The 19,011-nt window shown below is 41.7% G+C and overlaps 2 protein-coding genes across 2 annotated transcripts; one reads left to right on the top strand and one right to left on the bottom strand.

The window, feature by feature from the left end:
* Nucleotides 1-13,314: 13,314 nt before the first annotated feature.
* Nucleotides 13,315-14,299, top strand: LOC149140108 (E3 ubiquitin-protein ligase ATL23-like). Its single transcript, XM_089449664.1, has one exon. The coding sequence runs from the start codon at nt 13,534-13,536 to the stop codon at nt 14,086-14,088; it is 555 nt and encodes a 184-aa protein (XP_089305790.1). The 5' UTR covers nt 13,315-13,533; the 3' UTR covers nt 14,089-14,299.
* A 1,143-nt stretch (nt 14,300-15,442) lies between these two features.
* Nucleotides 15,443-18,745, bottom strand: LOC149140107 (uncharacterized). The gene is made up of 2 exons (XM_089450895.1): nt 16,442-18,745; nt 15,443-15,712 (listed from the first exon to the last, which is right to left on the bottom strand). The coding sequence occupies exons 1-2, from the start codon at nt 18,743-18,745 to the stop codon at nt 15,443-15,445; spliced, it is 2,574 nt and encodes an 857-aa protein (XP_089307021.1).
* Nucleotides 18,746-19,011: the final 266 nt, after the last annotated feature.

Here is a 19,011-nt window from a genome sequence, read left to right as displayed (position 1 = left end):
TTTTTTCGAGCAAGTAAAAGAAAAAAGTTAACAGCATATATAGAGATGTATCGCCGAGCCTCTTTCTCTTTCGGGAAAGGCTGGGTCGAGTGGTAGGTGCTTTATGTTCCGGCGGAGGTTTTTCAATATTCCCCTTTCATTCTTGCCATTTTAGTTTGGCGGAGGTTTGAACATCTTTCCCTCCTCTCCTTATCAGTCGAGCCCCCTAAAGGGTCCTCTCGATGGCGGCCTTATCAGTCGAGCACCTAAAGGTCCTAACTAGCGCATCATGGGAGTGGATCCAGCGGGAGTAGACCCAATGGGAATGGATCCAGTCGGTTCGGTTCAGAGAGAGGAAGAGCGAAGCCCCTACCAGTGAGTGCGGAGCCCTTGGGAGTGGTTCCACCTCCCCATCGGATCCAGGTAGGCTGAGAGAGAGAAAGTGCGAAGCCCCCACCAGTGAGTGCGAAGCCCCTACCAGTGAGTGCGGAGCCCCATCGGTTCGGTTCAGAGATAGAAAGAGCCTGCCCCTGCCCGCTCCTGGGAGAGTGAACGTCGCCATCCTCTTCGGTTCAGAGATAGAAAGAGCTTGCTGCCTATCGCTTTGATCGATGAGTCTTTGCGCCTCTCAATAGAGCTTGCTGAGCTTGCCTCTGAGCTTGCCTCTCAATAGAGCTTGCTGAGCTTGCCTCTGAGCTTGCCTCTCAATAGAGCTTTGATCGATGCCTCTCAATGGAGCTTGCTGAGCTTGCCTCTGAGCTTGCCTCTCAATAGAGCTTGATCGAGTCTTTGTTTCAGCTTGATGAGCTTGCTGCTTCCGGCCTTGATGATGGGTCTTTTTTTGCCCGATGATGCTGGGGTTTTTTATGCTCTGCTTGAAGGGCTTTTTTTAGGTCCAGTCCTTTTTCCTCTCCCTTATCTCCCCTTTCCTTTCTCCCCTTTCCTCTCTTTTCTTTCCTTTCTCTCTCTTCCCTTTTTCTTCTCTCCCCCCCTTAAACCCCCCCGGCTCTTCTTTTTCCTTTCCATATCCTCTCCTTGCCCATCGCTCCTCTTACCTATTTTTTCTCTCCATGCCCCTCTTTCCATGCCCCTCTGATGCGGTGTGCGGAGCTTGCAGCTGTCCTCCCCCACGGCCCTCACCTTTTACCGATTAACTACTAACTAATACTACTGATATTCCCGTTGTTTCCGAAATCCAAATACCTGAACCGAAGGTAACCTCTTTCTTTGCTGACCGAACCGAAGGTAACCGATTGTTCTTCCCTCTGAACTGAACCGACAAGGTGACCGAACCGAAGGTAACCCAAGGATGCACCTTACTGGTTAGGGCTCTTTCTCTCTGCTGACTGAACCGACAGGGTGACCGAACTGAAGGTAGCACCTATCGTTCCACTTCCCTACCTTCGGTAGCCAATTGTTCTTCTCTCTGCTGACTGAACCGACAAGGTGACCGAACCGAACACCTATCGTTCCACTGTGGTCCCTACCGAACCGAACACCTATCGTTCCACTGTGGTCCCTACCGAAGGTAGCCGATTGTTCTTCTCTCTGCTGACTGAACCGACAAGGTGACCGATGGGGAGGTGGAACCACTAGGGCTCCGCACTCACTTCCAGGGGCTTCGCACTTTCTCTCTCTGAACCGAAGACTCCCAGGGTGAGCACTCTCACGGACATCTGATGAACGGGCAGGAACGGGCTATGCGCTGCTTGCTCGTTCGATCCTTGCTCGTGCTTAGCTGAGCGCCTACCTTAGTGCTCTTTCAGTCTAGAGGGAGCAGCGGATGAGCGCTTCGCCCTTAGCAGATGAGCGCCAGCCCTTAGTGCTCGCTCTTTCAGTCTAGAGAGAAAAGCTGGTCCTTACGGGCGCTTACCGAAGAAATGAATGCGAAGTTGCATGAAATTGCATGAAAATTGCATGAAAATCGCATGAAATTTCAGTGGGGTCCAGGACCTTTAGGTGCTCGCCCATAAGGACCTTTAGGTACTCGACTGTTAAGGATGCGTAAGCAGGCTCGACTGTTAAGGAGAGGACCCTCACCATATGAATAGTGAGTGACTCCGTCCCTTTAGGGTGCTCGACCATAAGCCCCCCACCCAATAAGTAAACCCAAGAGGGAGAGGAGGAGAATTTCTTCGATACCTTATATATGACACACCACTTTTCGGTAAATTGGGAAAGAAAGAAGGCCTGCCTTAGCGGTACGGCGCTCAGATGCCTCACCTACGCTTGAGAAAGAGAGCATCTTTTTTTCGAACAAAAGTAGAACCAACCATAATAGCATAGATAATGTTAGGCTCGGCAAAGAGGCTCTTTCAGGAAGGGCTGGATCAAGTGGTAGCGGTCTCGGGCCTTGAAATATTGATCGACCATTTCGTCCATCGTTCGTTTATGGCGGCGCACCCTAAACTTGAGGGGTCCTGCCCCCCCCGAAAAACGTTAGGGTCTCCCCCTGCCATCCCCCCCTTCCCCCCCTTCCTCCCCATTCTCTATATCCCATGTCCGATAGTATTGTGCCAACCTTTAATTTGACGAAACTGGTACCCCTAATAGGAGACAGGAAGCACTTTCCCAATATTAGTGGGTTTGCATTGGTCTCTGGATTCGTCCGCCAGAAAAGGAATGAGGGGTACTCGATTGTAGTGTATCACGGTGCCCTAAAGCTTCATGGGCATACCAAACGCCGCCGTCTACGGGATAGAATCACACATGTATTGAATGCTGAGTTTGACGCGTCCCACCAAGTCGAGGTTAGAGGAATATCGGGGTGGGACCGCCTATGCAAGAGAATTTTTGCAGAAAGTTTCAGATATTGGTTGAACAGAAGTAATTTAGATGCAGATGCCTTTAAGGCAGACGAGGAGGAATATAAGGCCCTCAAGGAGCAATTCGAGAAACACCCACTTCGACAGCGGCGGCGGCTGGAAACTTATATGGACATGAAAAGGGGGGCGAGAAGAAAGAGCAGACAAAGAAGAGTTCTGAGACCACGAGGTTACAGGCTGGCCGGAAGGAGGATTACATCTTTTTCCAAGCCAGTTGTAAGGAAGCCCCCTGGTGACAAGCCCCCGTAAAGAGTAGTTGCTTTTGAGTTAGGTCCTTCCCCACCGTAATTATCCTTTCATTTTGTACCCTTCCCCATACCTCTTCCTGGAAGAGAGAACAGCCGCACGGATTTGTACCTACTATTTCGACGTCGTTTCCTTATATACGCTATATCCCGCCACTAAGTGGATCCAGTTAGGCTGAGAGAGAAAGCACGGGGAGTGGATCCTGATCAGTGGACCCAGTTAGGCTGAGAGAGAAAGTACGGGGAGTGGACCCGTCAGTTGAGTGAGTGGATCCAGTTAGGCTGAGAGATAAAGTACGGGGAGTGGATCCACTTCTCTATTTTATGAAGCCGCAACTACCACATGCTCATAGACTGGTCTTTCTTCTCTCTCTAGCTAGGAAATCACTATCATTATATATGTCATTACGCCATACTGAACCTAAACTACATGCTCATATATAACTAACTACCACCATGCCTAGGACCTTTAGGTGCTCGACCATAAGCCCCCCACCCAATAAGTAAACCCAAGAGGGAGAGGCTTGACGAAATCACTCGAAGCTGGTCGAAAACGAGGGCTGGCTGTCAACACTTCTTCTGTCGGTGGGGACCGCCTTTGGGGATGCGCTTTAAGGCTCGACCACCGGGAGAGGTACGTTAGTGACTCGACTGATAAGGACCCTTTAGGGGGCTCGACCATAAGGGAGAGGAGAGGAGAATCTCTCTCATTCTCTCACTTATTCTCTTGGCAGAGGTTTTTCAAGGCCTAATTTGGCCATTGAAGCTTGGCGGAGGTTTGGGGCATTCTCCCTCTCCCCCTGGTCGAGCGTTAAAACCCTACTAATTTGGCCATTTTAGCTTGGCGGAGGATGCGTAAGCAGGCTCGACCATAAGGGAGAGGTTTTCACATCTTTCCCTTCAATTTACTTATTCGACGTCGTGTCTTTATATACGCTATTTCCGTAACCCTAAGTGGATCCAGTCGGTTAAGCGCGAAGCCCTAACCAGTTGGTTCAGAGAGGGAGAAAAGCGTGGGGAGTGGATCCAGTTGGTTCCGCGCCCTAATCTTATCAGCGCTCAAGTCGGTTCAGAGAGAGAAAGCGCTAGCGTCAGCGCCTTATCAGTTAAGCGCATCTAGTGGATCCAGCCAGTCAGAGAGAAAAGCGCGGGGAGTGGATCCAGTCGGTTCAGAGAAAAGCGCGGGGAGTGGATCCAGTCGGTTCGGTTCAGAGAGAGAAAGAGCGAAGCCCGGGTAAGAGAGAAGTTCTATATAGAATAAATAAGAATAAGTGAGTAAGTGCACAAGAAGCCGTCTATCTGTCTATCTGTCTATCTGTAAGTGTATCTCTATCTCTCTATCTCTCTATCTCTCTATCTCTCAGTGTGTGGGTAGCTGGCTGATGGACAAACTCTGAACCAAGAATCGTATTGGCTGGATATTGGCTGGATAAAGTAATTGGTGAAGTAATAACATAAGTAATAAGAAGTGGCAATGTAGCTACAAACTCTGGAAGCACAAATATAAAAAACTAACAAAGCTCTGTAAGCACGACACGAATATGGACAAACTCTGAAGCAATAATCGTATTGGCTGGATAAAAGACTGAGTAAAGGTTCTAACATAAGTAATAATAAGTCCGAATGTGGCTGGCTTATCGACCAACTCTGTAAGCACGACTGAGGCTCGATAAATAGATGAAGTAATAACATATATAATACTAAGTGCTAATGCTGTGTGTGTAGCTCTATGCTGAGTCTGACCGTACGTGAAACAGTCTTCCTTTAGTCAAAGTGGGCTGTAGTAATGGGTCTTTCAGTAGGTCCAACTGACAACTATCTGACTTGTAGGTTCGACCTTGTCAAACAGTCTGGGGGATGGCGTGAAGTAGCTTAAGGATGTCTATATCTCCTTTCCTAGTCGGAACAGTCTGAATATATCCCCTTCCCTAGTAAAGGCAGGATGTCGTGAAGTAGCTTAAGTCTGTACTGAACCTAGTCGGAACAGGAAGGATAAATCGCCTAGTCAAAACAGTAAGTCTATATCCCCTTCCCTTGTCTCCTCTCCTGTAATATAAATACGTAGGTTAAGCGATAATCCCAGCAGCGTGGGAATTGACCCACCTCCATGCAATAGGGGTCTGGTCCCCACCAGCAATATGTCTGTTGTGGCATGCATCGTATGAAAAGAAAAAGATCGTGTTCGTTCTTTGGCTAAGCTGGCCTGGGTCTTCGCAATCGCTTTGGATTAATCGTTCATAAGCAAAGTGGTATCTATCTGCCTGCAGTTCGTAAAAGGTAAACTGCAGCAGTAGGCCCCCAGATTGGTAGGTCTAAAGTAAAGCCAGCACACCCCCTTGCCCAGGTTGGCAGGTCTCCAGCAACCCTTGGCGGGATGTAACTCCAGAGATGTCTAGAGATGGCTAAATCTTAGCAATATCCGGATTGCTAGGGTTCCTGTGGGGGGGAAATAAGTGAAAATCTAACGAGCGCAAATGCCCTTTACTCTGGGTTTTCATAATCGACATGATTGTCGTGAGTTGAGACGTTTATTAAAAGATCTGGACATCAGAATTAATCAAATAATTCCTGAAGGAGGATCTGTAGAGGATCCGAAAAATTTACCGAAAGCTCGGTTCAATTTAATTCCTTATCGTGAAGTGGGCTTAATGACAGCGATGTATTTGAATAAGGAATTTGGAATGCCTTATGTATCTACAACTCCTATGGGAGCTGTAGATATGGCCGAGTGCATCCGACAGATAAAGAAATCTCTTGAGACCTTGGCGGCTCCTATTTTATCGAGCAAAAGGGTTGATTACGAATCCTATATCGATGGACAAACTCGATTCGTTTCCCAAGCTGCTTGGTTCTCAAGATCTATCGATTGTCAGAATTTTACGGGGAAAGAAACAGTCGTTTTTGGTGATGCAACTCATGCTGCTTCAATCACTAAGATACTTGCTAGAGAGATGGGAATTCGTGTGAGTTGTACAGGTACTTATTGTAAACATGATGCAGAATGGTTCAAAGAGCAAATTAAAGATTTTTGTGATGAGATAATCATCACAGATGATCATGCTGAAGTAGGAGATATTATCTCTCGCGTGGAACCCTCTGCAATATTTGGTACTCAAATGGAACGTCATATTGGTAAACGTCTTGAAATTCCCTGTGGAGTTATTTCCGCCCCAGCTCATATCCAAAATTTTTCCTTGGGATATCGACCCTTCCTGGGTTACGAAGGTACTAATCAAATAGCTGATCTAGTTTATAACTCATTCGCTCTGGGTATGGAGGATCATCTTCTAGATATTTTTTGTGGTCATGATACGAAGGAAATAATGACTAAATCCTTATCCACGGATATTAGTCCAATTTGGGATCCTGAAAGTCGGCAAGAATTGGGTAAAATCCCCCGTTTTGTAAGGGACGAAGTAAAAAGAAATACAGAAAAATTTGCACGACGAAAGGGCATTTTGAACGTTACTGTCGAGGTAATGCACGCAGCTAAAGAAGCATTAAGTTAAGTACCTAATAAATATCAATTAATTGATTACATTGAGTGTATTCTATACAAAAAGAGTGGATCCGATTCGATACCTATTCCTATCATATCATTTGAGTTAATGACTATTCATAATCACGTCTCGAATCATGATTCGAGATCACTGATCTCGATCATGATTCGAGATCAGGGAGGAATCTTCAAAACATCGTCTGAAACGATGCGGTAGTTTACATAATGGGTTTCGTGGATATGGATTATGACATCATTTCATATTCGGATCAAATGCCCTTGGCTCAACATTATTCTTATTTTATTATATACTCTCCAAGTAAATCTCGTTTCCACGTGATTCCATACAAAGATGACGAATATTTGAATCGTTCTATTGTTACAAATAAGCCTAGGATTTTCTATCGATGCGTCTAACATCTCGTCCCAATATAGCGCCAATCCAACAATTAATTTATCTCTTATTCTGGATTGACAATAGTGTATTGTGTCGATATAATTCGTCCATTCACAATAGAAATAGATATCTTAGGTTCATCGTTTATCAGTGATTCTATCCAATCATGATAATTCTGTCGATGGATCATTTATTCATAACCTAGATTACTTTATTTTGGAATGGTGGATCGAAACTCTACATATTCCGATATGAACTGACGAGTGAATTATTTGGTCATTCACGTAGGTTTTTGATCCCTCCCGTTCGTCAATTAGATTGGTAGGATTTACCGGTTCATATTGAGTAACCTCGCATTCCACTTCGATCGTATATATCCTCAATATCTATTCGCAATATGGGTTGCTAACTCAATGGTAGAGTACTCGGCTTTTAAGTGCGACTAAGATCTTTTACACATTTGAATGAAGTAGAAAACTCGTCGATACCATCGGTAAAGTTCGGAAGACTACGACTGATCCTCGAAGTATAATGAACGGAAAAAAAAGCATGTCGTTCCAACATATGATCTTTATGATACCTGATATTATTTCTTGGATACCTGATTGTATTCGATCAGGACCGGATCTGATTTAAGGAATCAAATGGGTGGGAAATGTCTATTATATACCTAGATGGATGTATAATATGCTCATCCTTTCGGATCAAATGTGATAATTGTGAATAGGATTGAATCAATTCGCGGTTAAGTCGAATGAGTCAATGGAGAAAGCTATATGACTTGAATCATAAGTAGACCCAGAGAAACGAGCTTCTGTTCCTCGTTCCAATTAAGCGAGCGAGGAATTCCCTTTACTGATCAGAAGTTAAGAGCAGTTTAGTACCCAATATCGGGAGGTTTTCCCTGAGTAGATCAGGGATTTATACACTAACAATGAGTCCTAAATACTCGAGTACAGATGTGTAAGATAAATAGTGTACTGACCAGGTTTATTAATTCCATGAGTCAGGAGAGCGATTGGTTGCCAGGATAAAAGATTTTCGTTCTTCCTCATGACGAATGAGATCCTTGGGTAGTAAATCTATAGAAGATAGAATATTGATATCCGGATATATCTCTTTTTTCCTATCTTGTTCCGACTAGATCGCACCATGTATTTTCTCAGAAATAAAGAGGTTATTCTCATGAACGAGGGCCATAGCTGAGGGTTGAAAATGGATGAGTTCCATAGATGCGGAAAGGAAGATAGCTTTTGGCAACAATGCTTTTTATATCCACTCTTTTTTCAGGAAGATCTTTACGCAATTTCTCATGATCATTATTTGGATGTATCAAGTTCCTCCAGACCGATGGAACATTTAAGTTCCAATGATCAATTAAGTTTCCTAACTGTAAAACGTTTGATTGGTCAAATACGTCAACAAAATCATTCAATTGTTTTATTCGTGAATTGCGATCCAAATCCATTAGCTGATCGCAAGAAGAGTTTCTATTCTGAATCGGTACTAGAAGCACTTACATTGGTCCTGGAAGTTCCGTTCTCTATATGGTCAAAATCTTCTGTGGAAGGGATGAATGAATGTAAGAGTTTCCGGTCGATCCATTCAATATTTCCCTTCTTAGAGGATAAATTCCCGCATTCAAATTCTATATTAGATGCACGAATACCCTATTCTATTCATCCGGAAATTTTGGTTCGAACCTTTCGTCGCTGGATCCGAGATGCTCCCTCCTTGCACCCATTACGATCTGTTCTCTATGACTATAGAAATAGTCCAGAGAATTTACAAAGATCAATTATTGTCGTCCCAAGAGTAAATACGAGATTCTTCCTGTTCCTGTTGAATTATTATGTCTGTGAATGCGAATCCATTTTATTTTCCCGTCTTAAACGATCCTCTCATTCACGATCGTTGTCTCATGGATCTTTCCCTCAGCGAACTCATTTTCATCGAAAGATAAAACATATTATCATTTTTTCTCGTCGAAATTCACTGAAAAGTATCTGGTCGTTGAAGGATCCTAAAATTCACTATGTTAGATATGGCGAAAGACCTATTATAGCTATAAAGGGTGCTGATCTCCTAGTTAAAAAATGTAGATATTATCTTCTAATTTTTCGGCAATTTTATTTCCATCTTTGGTCCGAACCGTATAGGGTCTGTTCTCATCAATTATCCAAGAATTGTTCTTCTTCTCCAGGTTATTTTTTGAGGGTTCGGATGAACCCTCTTTTGGTCAGAACCAAAACGCTAGATGAGTTATTCATCCCCGTTCTTATTACCAATGAAATGGATCCAATAGTTCCGATTGTACCAATAATTGGATTATTGGCTACAGAAAAATTCTGTGACATATCAGGGCGGCCAATTAGTAAATTGTCTTGGACCAGTCTAACAGATGATGATATCCTCGATCGATTCGATCAAATTTGGAGAAATCTTTTTCATTACTACAGTGGATCCTTTGATCGAGATGGTTTATATCGTATAAAGTATATACTTTTATTATCATGTGCTAAAACTTTAGCCTGTAAACATAAAAGTACGATACGTGTAGTTCGGAAGGAATTAGGTCCAGAACTCTTTAAAAAATCGTTTTCAAAAGAACGAGAATTTGATTCTCTGCCTTTTTCATCAAAAGCGGCGGCCCGTTCGCAGAGAGAACGAATTTGGCATTCAGATATTCCCCAGATAAATCCCCTAGCTAATTCCTGGCAAAAGATACAGGATCTGAAAATAGAAAACTTATTTGACCAATGAAATGCTCTTTGAGTAATTGCCTCGATTCAGAATCATTTTTATTTTTCTATCCGAGAACTAATAGGAAATAGATACATTACATGGGGAAAGCCGTGTGCAATGAGAATTGCAAGCACGGTTTGGGGAGAGATTTCTCGCTCTTACTGATACTGAAGAGCAGATCATCCACTCCATCCGACGAGCTCCGGGTTCGAGTCCCGGGCAACCCGGATCAAATTTCTGATAGGTACCTCTGTGCACTTATTCTGGTTCTGGATCTAATCAAGTTTTTTTTTAATATTTGTTTCTATTCACAGGGAACGAACTATCGCACTACGGGTTCTCCAGAAAGGTGATAAATAATTGATATTCCACTCATATAAATTTATTAATAATTTGGTTCCAGAATTGCGTTGCACTTCGTTATAGCGAAAAAAAAAAAAAAAAAAAAAAAAAAAAAAAAAAATACTTATTCGATCCTATCTGTTCTCATTCCAATTGATCTTCCATTTCTGGAACCAGGAATAAATAATTTGATGGAGTATCTAACCACAGATAGATCTATAGAGTGTGGAATATATCTAAAAAAGATAGAGTCTATCTAAAATACCTCTATATTCTATCCATATAGTATAGATTCAGTATCTATCCCGTTGGGATAGATATTTAAATTCCATCCCAGATATTGGTTGACATTGATACATGGATCATATTATACTGTAAAATAACAAGCCTTATGCTTGGGAGCCTCTGATGATTTTATAAACGAAGTTCTGACCATGACCGCAATTATAGAAAGACGCGAAAGCGCAAATTTATGGAGTCGCTTCTGCGACTGGATCACTAGCACTGAAAACCGTCTTTACATTGGATGGTTCGGCGTCTTGATGATCCCTACCCTATTGACCGCAACCTCTGTATTCATTATTGCTTTCATCGCAGCTCCTCCAGTAGATATTGATGGTATTCGTGAACCTGTTTCTAGTTCTCTTCTTTATGGAAACAATATTATCTCCGGTGCCATTATTCCTACCTCTGCAGCTATCGGTTTGCACTTCTATCCCATCTGGGAAGCAGCTTCCGTCGATGAATGGCTATACAACGGGGGTCCTTACGAGCTAATCGTTCTACACTTCCTACTTGGTGTAGCTTGCTATATGGGTCGTGAGTGGGAGCTTAGCTTCCGTCTAGGTATGCGTCCTTGGATTGCTGTTGCATACTCAGCTCCTGTTGCAGCTGCTACTGCCGTTTTCTTGATCTACCCTATTGGTCAAGGAAGCTTCTCTGACAGTATGCCTCTAGGAATCTCTGGTACTTTCAATTTCATGATTGTATTCCAAGCTGAGCACAATATCCTTATGCATCCATTCCACATGTTGGGTGTAGCTGGCGTATTCGGCGGCTCTCTATTCAGTGCTATGCATGGTTCTTTGGTAACTTCCAGTTTGATCAGGGAAACTACTGAGAATCAGTCCGCAAATGCAGGTTACAAATTTGGTCAGGAGGAAGAAACCTACAATATTGTGGCTGCTCACGGTTATTTCGGCCGATTGATCTTCCAATATGCTAGTTTCAACAACTCCCGTTCTTTACATTTCTTCTCAGCTGCTTGGCCCGTAGCAGGTATCTGGTTTACCGCTCTAGGCATAAGCACTATGGCTTTCAACCTAAATGGATTCAATTTCAACCAATCTGTAGTTGACAGTCAAGGCCGTGTAATTAACACTTGGGCTGATATCATTAATCGTGCTAACCTAGGTATGGAAGTTATGCACGAACGTAATGCTCACAACTTTCCTCTGGATCTAGCCGCTGTTGAATCTATTTCAATAGGTGGATAATACTCTGATGGATTGTTATCGTGTATTGCTTAATTGAAGCATACCAAGCCTTTCATTCATTTTATTGAAAGGCTTGGTATGCTTCAATTGTATTGTTTGGTGTTATTCTTCATACTTCTTCCCATTCCATCAATAATGGATATGTGCAGTTCCCCTGCATCCAGCAGGAATTGAACCCGCGAGTTCGCCAATTATGAGTTGGGCGCTTTAACCATTCAGCCATGGATGTTGGATAAAGATCATCAACATATTCATTCTATAATATGAGTATAGACTCAGATCTAAAATTGGGTAGTTCGGGATTGGGACCCATTTACATTCTTTCTCTCATACTTGATTCATGTCAAATATTCTCAATAGACATTCAAATAACATTTCATTTCATTGAATTAATTTGATAATAAGCCATACAACTTGTTCGAGAGTTGAGAGTTAGTCATCAATCTTGCTTTGATCCCCTATCAGAGGTCACCGACGACCCACATAAGAACAAACGTTAGCTCATTTTTTATTCTTGGAAGAAATGATTGTAGATAGATAAATTGGTTTTTCCGGGGCGGACGTAGCCAAGTGGACCAAGGCAGTGGATTGTGAATCCACCACGCGCGGGTTCAATTCCCGTCGTTCGCCCATAAAAGAAGATAAAAAAAATCGGACTGGATCCGATTCGTTGTCATTTTCCTTCCTACCTATTTAAGTGAAATAAATTATATCCATGGGACATAATGGTATCGGTTGGTTGACACGAGATTTACAATTATATGAAATCAATATATGCTATAAATATTCTATTTATTGGGATAAAACAAAAGGGAGAGGTAAGGGGGGGGTTTCAAATAAATGAAAAAAAGAAGAAGACCCTGGATAATCAAATTGGAAGAGATACAAAGTTATCAATTTCTATGCAATCCATGGACCAAATCCAATTTGATTAGATTGTTAATTCAAATCCTTTCACGTCGGGAGCGCCTTATAAAGCTTTTTGATCCTAGAATTCTCAGTACGTTGCTTTTACGCGATCTACGGAAAAGCAATCCATATTTTTTGGTCAAAGGTATAGTAGTACTTACATTATCGATCCTCATATATCGCTTCAATCATCAAAGTAGTATGATTGATAGAAAAAATTTCTATTCGATTAAACTCTTTCCTATCCATAACTTTATGGAACTTGGAAATGAAACACCGGAAGAATATTTAAAGCCTTTCACTCAAAATTGGTTGAGATTTCCGCATCTTTTACTATCTTTCCAATTGAAAAGATATTACAATCGGGATTTTGATCCCATTAGTTTAAATTCAGGATATGGCAAGAACACGAACAAGAAAGATGAGATTATCTCAAAGAATCAAGGACCGAGCGAAACTCATTCGGAGGGGACGCAGCCCATCCTCAATGGATTGTGCTAATAAGTCTCGATGAAAAAAGGAAAAAATTATTATTTTTATATTTAATGTAAAAAAATTCTTCTTTATGAGTTAGATTTTATTAGTTATTTTATACGTTTTAAATAAAAATGGAAAAAATTTACGTGCTCGTTCCGAATTACCACGGCTAGTTTGTTACCGCGGCTGATTATAATGGTAGACACTCTGCATTCAAAGTGGTTTGGTGAAATAATTGATGAGGACACGCAATCGATCCAAACAAATCCCGAGGGCGCCAAAAATACCGGGAAAATGAGAGACAACTGGCCGAATCATTTAATAATCTTGGCTGTCCACATCATGAGAATCCACTCGGCAAAGCCGTGACATTTTATGTTAACTTTCCGGTTACTTATTAGATCGTGAGACGGCGTTTGGCAGATGCCGAGACGAGCAAGGCGATTCTGAACGATGGCCTGTCGCCTATGGATTCAACAGCCTGTGAATGCCAGTTGTGAGATGAGATATTCTCGATTTTCATGATCTTTTGTTGTGGAATGCAGAGACTGAAATAAAACCAGGGGAGTCTTTGTGTAATGCAGCAATTTCTTGTTCGGGGGTTTGGTTTAGGAGAGCAATGATCGAGAGATTGCTTTCAGCGTTGGCGGTGTCCCTGTTGCTGCTCTGCGCGGGGATGGGGATGGGCGTGGCCGTTTACTTGTGGCTCGTCTGGTACGTTTCTTTGCACAATAGGCCACGACAACGGGCGTCGGAGCTGGACGAAGGCGTGATTCACAAACAGCAGGGACTCTCGGAGGCTGACCTCCAGCGGTTGCCCACCGTCGAATGCCAGGAAGAAGAGAGCCACACAGGGATCGGAGGCGGCCGCGGCAACGCAGAGTGCGCGGTGTGCCTCGAAGTTTTCCATAGCGGGGATCGGTGCCGCGTGATTCCGTCATGCTGCCATACCTTCCATGTGCACTGTGCGGATGCGTGGCTCTCAAAGCGCTCCGTTTGCCCCATTTGCAGGAGGAGCGCCGTTTGCGTGAGCGAGGAGAAGAAGGGTGTGGATTGTGGCGCTGCGGTGGCGCGGCGGAAGGAAGAGGGTCGTGATCATGAAGAATCGGAGCGTCGCCCACCGTCTCCGCCAGATAGTGTCGTGGTCGATATGCCGATAACGGCCACAGAGTAAAGAGGCTAAGGACAACACGTCCGTTGCTTAGGGTCGTGGCTACGTGGTTCGAATCTAGACCGGTTGGCACAGGTTGCGCAAATACGTTATAATTTCACGAAATTGAAGGAAATTGTTTTCTTTAATTTACAAAATTGTGTAGGTTTCTGTAAAAATTTTCCCACAGACTGGCTGGGAAAACTACTTCGCAAAAAAACCAGGCATTTCTTAAGAGGGACGCTATAAGTTTTTCCCCCAGTAGGAAAAAAGCTTTCTTTCTATTACAAAAAAATATTCCCAGTAGAAAAAAAGCTTTCTTTTTATTACAAAAAAATATTCCCAGTAGAGAAAAAGCTTTCTTTTTATTACCAAAAAAAAGAGCGTACACCATAGTTCTTTCTCTTTATAGAAAGAGCGTACACCATAGTTCTTTCTCTTTATAGTTTCCTTGATCCACTGAAGGCTCAAAGGTGATACAAAGCGGGCTCTGTATGCAGATTTTCTTTGTCCTGTAAAGACATATATGTAAAGACATATATTTATTTATTTATGGAGTAAATGTAAATTATATTTTTAAATGATATAAAACTAGCAATTGTACCAAAAGGTACAAAGAGAGGCCGATAGATTTATGAAGTTGGAATTGTTGAATTTTTATAAAAGGTCAGGCCACCTTCTCCGCTGCTATTGATACTGTACAATTTATTAAATATGAAATAGAGTAAAAGATATAGGAGACAGAATAGACTGGGAATGTAAGATCTTTATACTGGAAGTGAAAAAGAGAAGAAATACTTAAAGAAAACCACAAGACTTTCTATTCATTCACATGTATTTAAAAATGCTGACATGACTGAAACAAAAAAGAAGAGAATTAGAAAATTTCATGTAAATGTATTTTATTTTAATAACAAACAACTAACCACTCTATAAATGTCATTGCAGAAGCCCATGTAAGGTATACATATTCCTATATAACTTTTTTGAAAACAAAAACAAAGATAACTTAACGTGAGTAGCATAACATCTAGCATTCCATGAACAATAGAAACCACACTCAAAAGGCCAAATCTATGTAAACTGAGTTTTTATTAAAATTGTAGGTACAAAAAAACTTATGACACTCCATAACTATGCATCATGTTTGGTGGAACATAGTAGACTTATTACACTTGAATACTTCTAAATATTTTACTTGGTATTGTGTGTTTATCACAAGCAATTATACAGGAGATAGTTACATGCTTTGCAATGTATTTTTTGAAATTTTACATATGGTCTACACATAGAGACATGTTTGGTAGCTAATAACTAAACATATATACAATGAAAGTATTATTTGGCTTCTAAACATATGTACAATAAGAGCATTTTATTACATATAGATGTAATTGACAATGAGCAGGTAATCATATATGCATGATGGGGCATGGCATCGGCAACAGAGTTGTTCCTGCAATTGACGCTGCATTTTTCTGTGTGTGTCACTTTCATGGATGTGAATTGTTATCTTGAGTATTTCTTTTACCTTCTTTAACAATTCAATGGTTGGATGCAAACGGTAAAGAGGCAATGTTTGCTGGGGCAGGATGCTGAATTTCTTGGCAATACTCATACAAAAATCATAAATAGCCTGTATCCATACCTGTTTCCATCCAAAAATAAAATATTGTAAGTGACAATGGATGTGTTTGACGAAAGCATGTTTTTTAAAGCGCTGAAGTAAAATAAATAATTTTTTAAAGAAATTTCTAAATTGCAGTGAATGCTAGACCTTGTTGTTCATGGCGGGAAATATTTTGTTTGAATATTTGAAATAAAATAAATGATTTCAAACTAATATAAAATCATATGAGGTTAAATGTAATAGAAAGCAAATGTATGTGAAATTTGGTTATTGCAGCAAGTGGTGTTTACCATGTGGGTAATTCTGGAAAACAGGTTGTACGATTGGCTAGAGTATATTCTCCTGCATAGATTTTGATGCAAGCAATGATTCCTCTTGTTGTCTACGCTTAAGATATGGATTCTTGTGCATTTCTGCAATGCGTGAGAATGGGAATGCTGGATTGATTTGAATGTCTGCCAATGAACGCACTCTTGAAATTGCAGTGAACGTTAGCCCTTGTCGTTCTTTGGTGCCGATGTCTACTGTTGCTTTGTCTAATGTCATTCCTTGTGACTTGTGTATCGTTAAAGCCCATGCCATTTGAAGTGGTATCTGACGGCGTGCACCCCTTGTGATGGGAGAAATGGGTACATATGTTGGGTGTGAAATGTCCCATGGTGTTCCTTTGTATTGTATAAAGTCGACAACCACGAAGGATGGTAATTCTGGGGGCTTTGAACCAATAGAATAAAATATTGAGATGACCTTCCCAAGTGTGCCATTGACGAGGCCTGCATGTACCCATAAGTTGCTGGTGAGCATAACTTTTTGTTCATTGCATAAGAGCACTTTTGCAGGCAAATGCTCATCTTCCGTTGTAGTAGGATTTCTCTGCCTTTGTTGTTCTGCAGAGCAAAGCGCTACTGGGATGTTCAATTTTTTAAGCATTTTCTTATTATGCAAAACAACTGAGTTGTTTATTGCATATAGGTGCATGGATTCTTCAAATGTGCGTTGCTCTTCATGTGTAAGAGACGAACTTGTTCTTGACATTAGGTGTTGCCAATCTTCAAGTGTAGATATTCCATTTCTGAGATTTGTGAGTATTTGCCGGAAAGCAACCTGGGACGGGCTAGCTCCTTGTTGACGAAAAACGGTTGAAAGTGTTATGAATATGTCGAAGCTGCGCCAAAGTGCAGTGCCACGCGATGTCCCAACATATAAAGGAATGTCTTTTACAGGTGGTAGCTGGCCTAAATCTCCGACAAGGATAATTGAGCGATTACCAAATGGTGCATTTCGGTGAAGAGGGAATGCCTCTCTTAGACGATCATCAATGCGAGTAAGCATTTTTGGACCAATGAAGCTCATTTCATCAATGAGAATGTACTCTACATGACGGAGTTGCTCTTGCAGTTGTAGGAGTGGTTGGCCTTCAAGAGGATGCATTGTTTGGATAGGGATACGAAGGGCGGAGTGAATTGTGAGGGCATTTATGTTGAAAGCTGCAACGCCTGTTGGTGCAAGTAACAACAAAGGGTTTTTGTTTGCTGGTGAGTTTTCCACAAATGCATGGTGCAGACATTTAATCAAATGGGATTTTCCTGTCCCAGCTGTTCCTTGTATGATGATTTTGCGTGGGGGTTTTGGCGAAGGGGTTTTAAAGTGTGAAAAAATAGTGGTGAAGGCTATGTTTTGGGTAGGAGATAATGTGTGATCTTGGGGAAGGTTGCAAAAAGAATGATGTTCGTTTTGAATCCTTGAGCGGTTGAATTCAACGAAATTTATGGCAGTTTCTTGCAAGTGGGGAGGGATAGTATTATGTGACCAATTGTGGTTGGCATCGAAGTCGCGGTAGCCAATCATGTCAAGGTCATCAATTGCAATATTGTAACCTGGGTGCAGCTGAGAGAGGATTTGCCATTCGTTCATCTGCATGGAATCAGGAGGGATGTCGGGGGTAGTTTGATCTTCAGTATGTGGGGTTTGTGGGTTTTCAATTTCTCGATGGACATGCCATGGTGTATATGTACCCTTTTTTTGTTCCCAGTGTGCAATAATTTCTGCATCAGTTGAACCAATATCATTGGGGAGTGTTCGGAAGGGGAAATACAATAGTAATTCACTCCAGCAAAAAGTGGCATAAGAAGGATCATCAGAGGAAGGAATGACATTGTAACGGGGCAATACATGTACAATCATTGGTGGGAATATGTGTTTCCATTGGTTTTTTTTCCGCTGGGAAGAATATGACCATGAGCGTGAAGCTTCAAGGAGGGGCAGTGATTCCAATGAGACAGGCCTGTTCATGTATGCAAGGATAAAGTTTGGTGTCAAACCAGGGTTCTCAGTATCTTGTGAAACACGTTTGAAAACAGACTTGTTGACATTCAAAGACCGAAATGTACGGCTGCTGAGAGAAAGAGGTAACTTTTGTAACATATGGCATATTTCTTGTGCTCCAATGTCTCTATCTGCAATGGTTTCTGTAAGGAGTTTTCGGATAACAACAACCGTAGGTGCTTCTGGAATGGCACTTTGTGATAGCCGTGATAGCATTTGACGGTAGCTCTCAGATCTTGTTTCTGATTTTGCTGCATATTTTGAAATATATTTTAACACAGCATGGCGAGAAAGGACTGGTTGGCAATCAACATTTGCTCTCCAAATAGAGAGGAGATCGGCATTGTGAATATTCAATCTTTCATCATTGCGTGCAGGGACATAGGTTTTATGACCTTTATCATCAATGAAAAGTGAAGATGTGGACTTCAACTCCCATGGTACTCCATACCGGCAGCTAAGTACATTGTCTTTCTTGCGAAGACAAGAAGACTCATGACACTTTGTATGACGTTGAATGCAGTTGACAAGCTCTGTATAGTCTTCAAATTGATTGGATGTGAATATTGATGCTGTGTCAAGAAGACATGGGTTATGAATTGTTGATTGCTGAAGCGGAATATTTCGGTGCTCTGCTTGACGTGGATTCCAGGCAGTTACGTAGTGGTCGAAATATTTCTGTGCATTAGCAATTTCTAATGCATTGTTCCAGTCAATTGTGTCCATGTTTGGTGCATTTTGCAGCCAGAGGAAGCCATGAATGTGTGCGGATCCTCTATGTTGCCATTCGTATCTGAATATAATATGAAGGTAAAATCTCGTTAAAACATATATATGAAATGTAGAAAATTAATGTAGAAGAAAATGGATATTAAAAAATACCTGCACCAATAGTCTACTGCATGGAGGCCTTTTTGCAGGATTTCTTCGAGAAAAATTGTAAATCTGCAATGCATATATTGGGCTGTTAGATGTGGGTTCTTAATTATGTT

Source organism: Pinus tabuliformis, chromosome X (assembly GCF_031772625.1).
Source record: "Pinus tabuliformis cultivar Carrire ecotype Pingquan chromosome X, CPIR1, whole genome shotgun sequence".
NCBI lineage: Eukaryota > Viridiplantae > Streptophyta > Pinopsida > Pinales > Pinaceae > Pinus > Pinus tabuliformis.
This window is presented reverse-complemented; position numbering and strand designations above follow the sequence as displayed.

Excerpts from the sequence above, each read along its gene's own strand:
- LOC149140108 (XM_089449664.1), top strand. The coding sequence starts at position 13,534 with ATGATCGAGAGATTGCTTTCAGCGTTGGCGGTGTCCCTGTTGCTGCTC.
- LOC149140107 (XM_089450895.1), bottom strand. The coding sequence starts at position 18,745 with ATGGACACAATTGACTGGAACAATGCATTAGAAATTGCTAATGCACAG. Across the intron at positions 15,713-16,441 it reads TCAATGGCACACTTGGGAAG|GTATGGATACAGGCTATTTA; the intron begins GTCATCTCAATA and ends GGATGGAAACAG.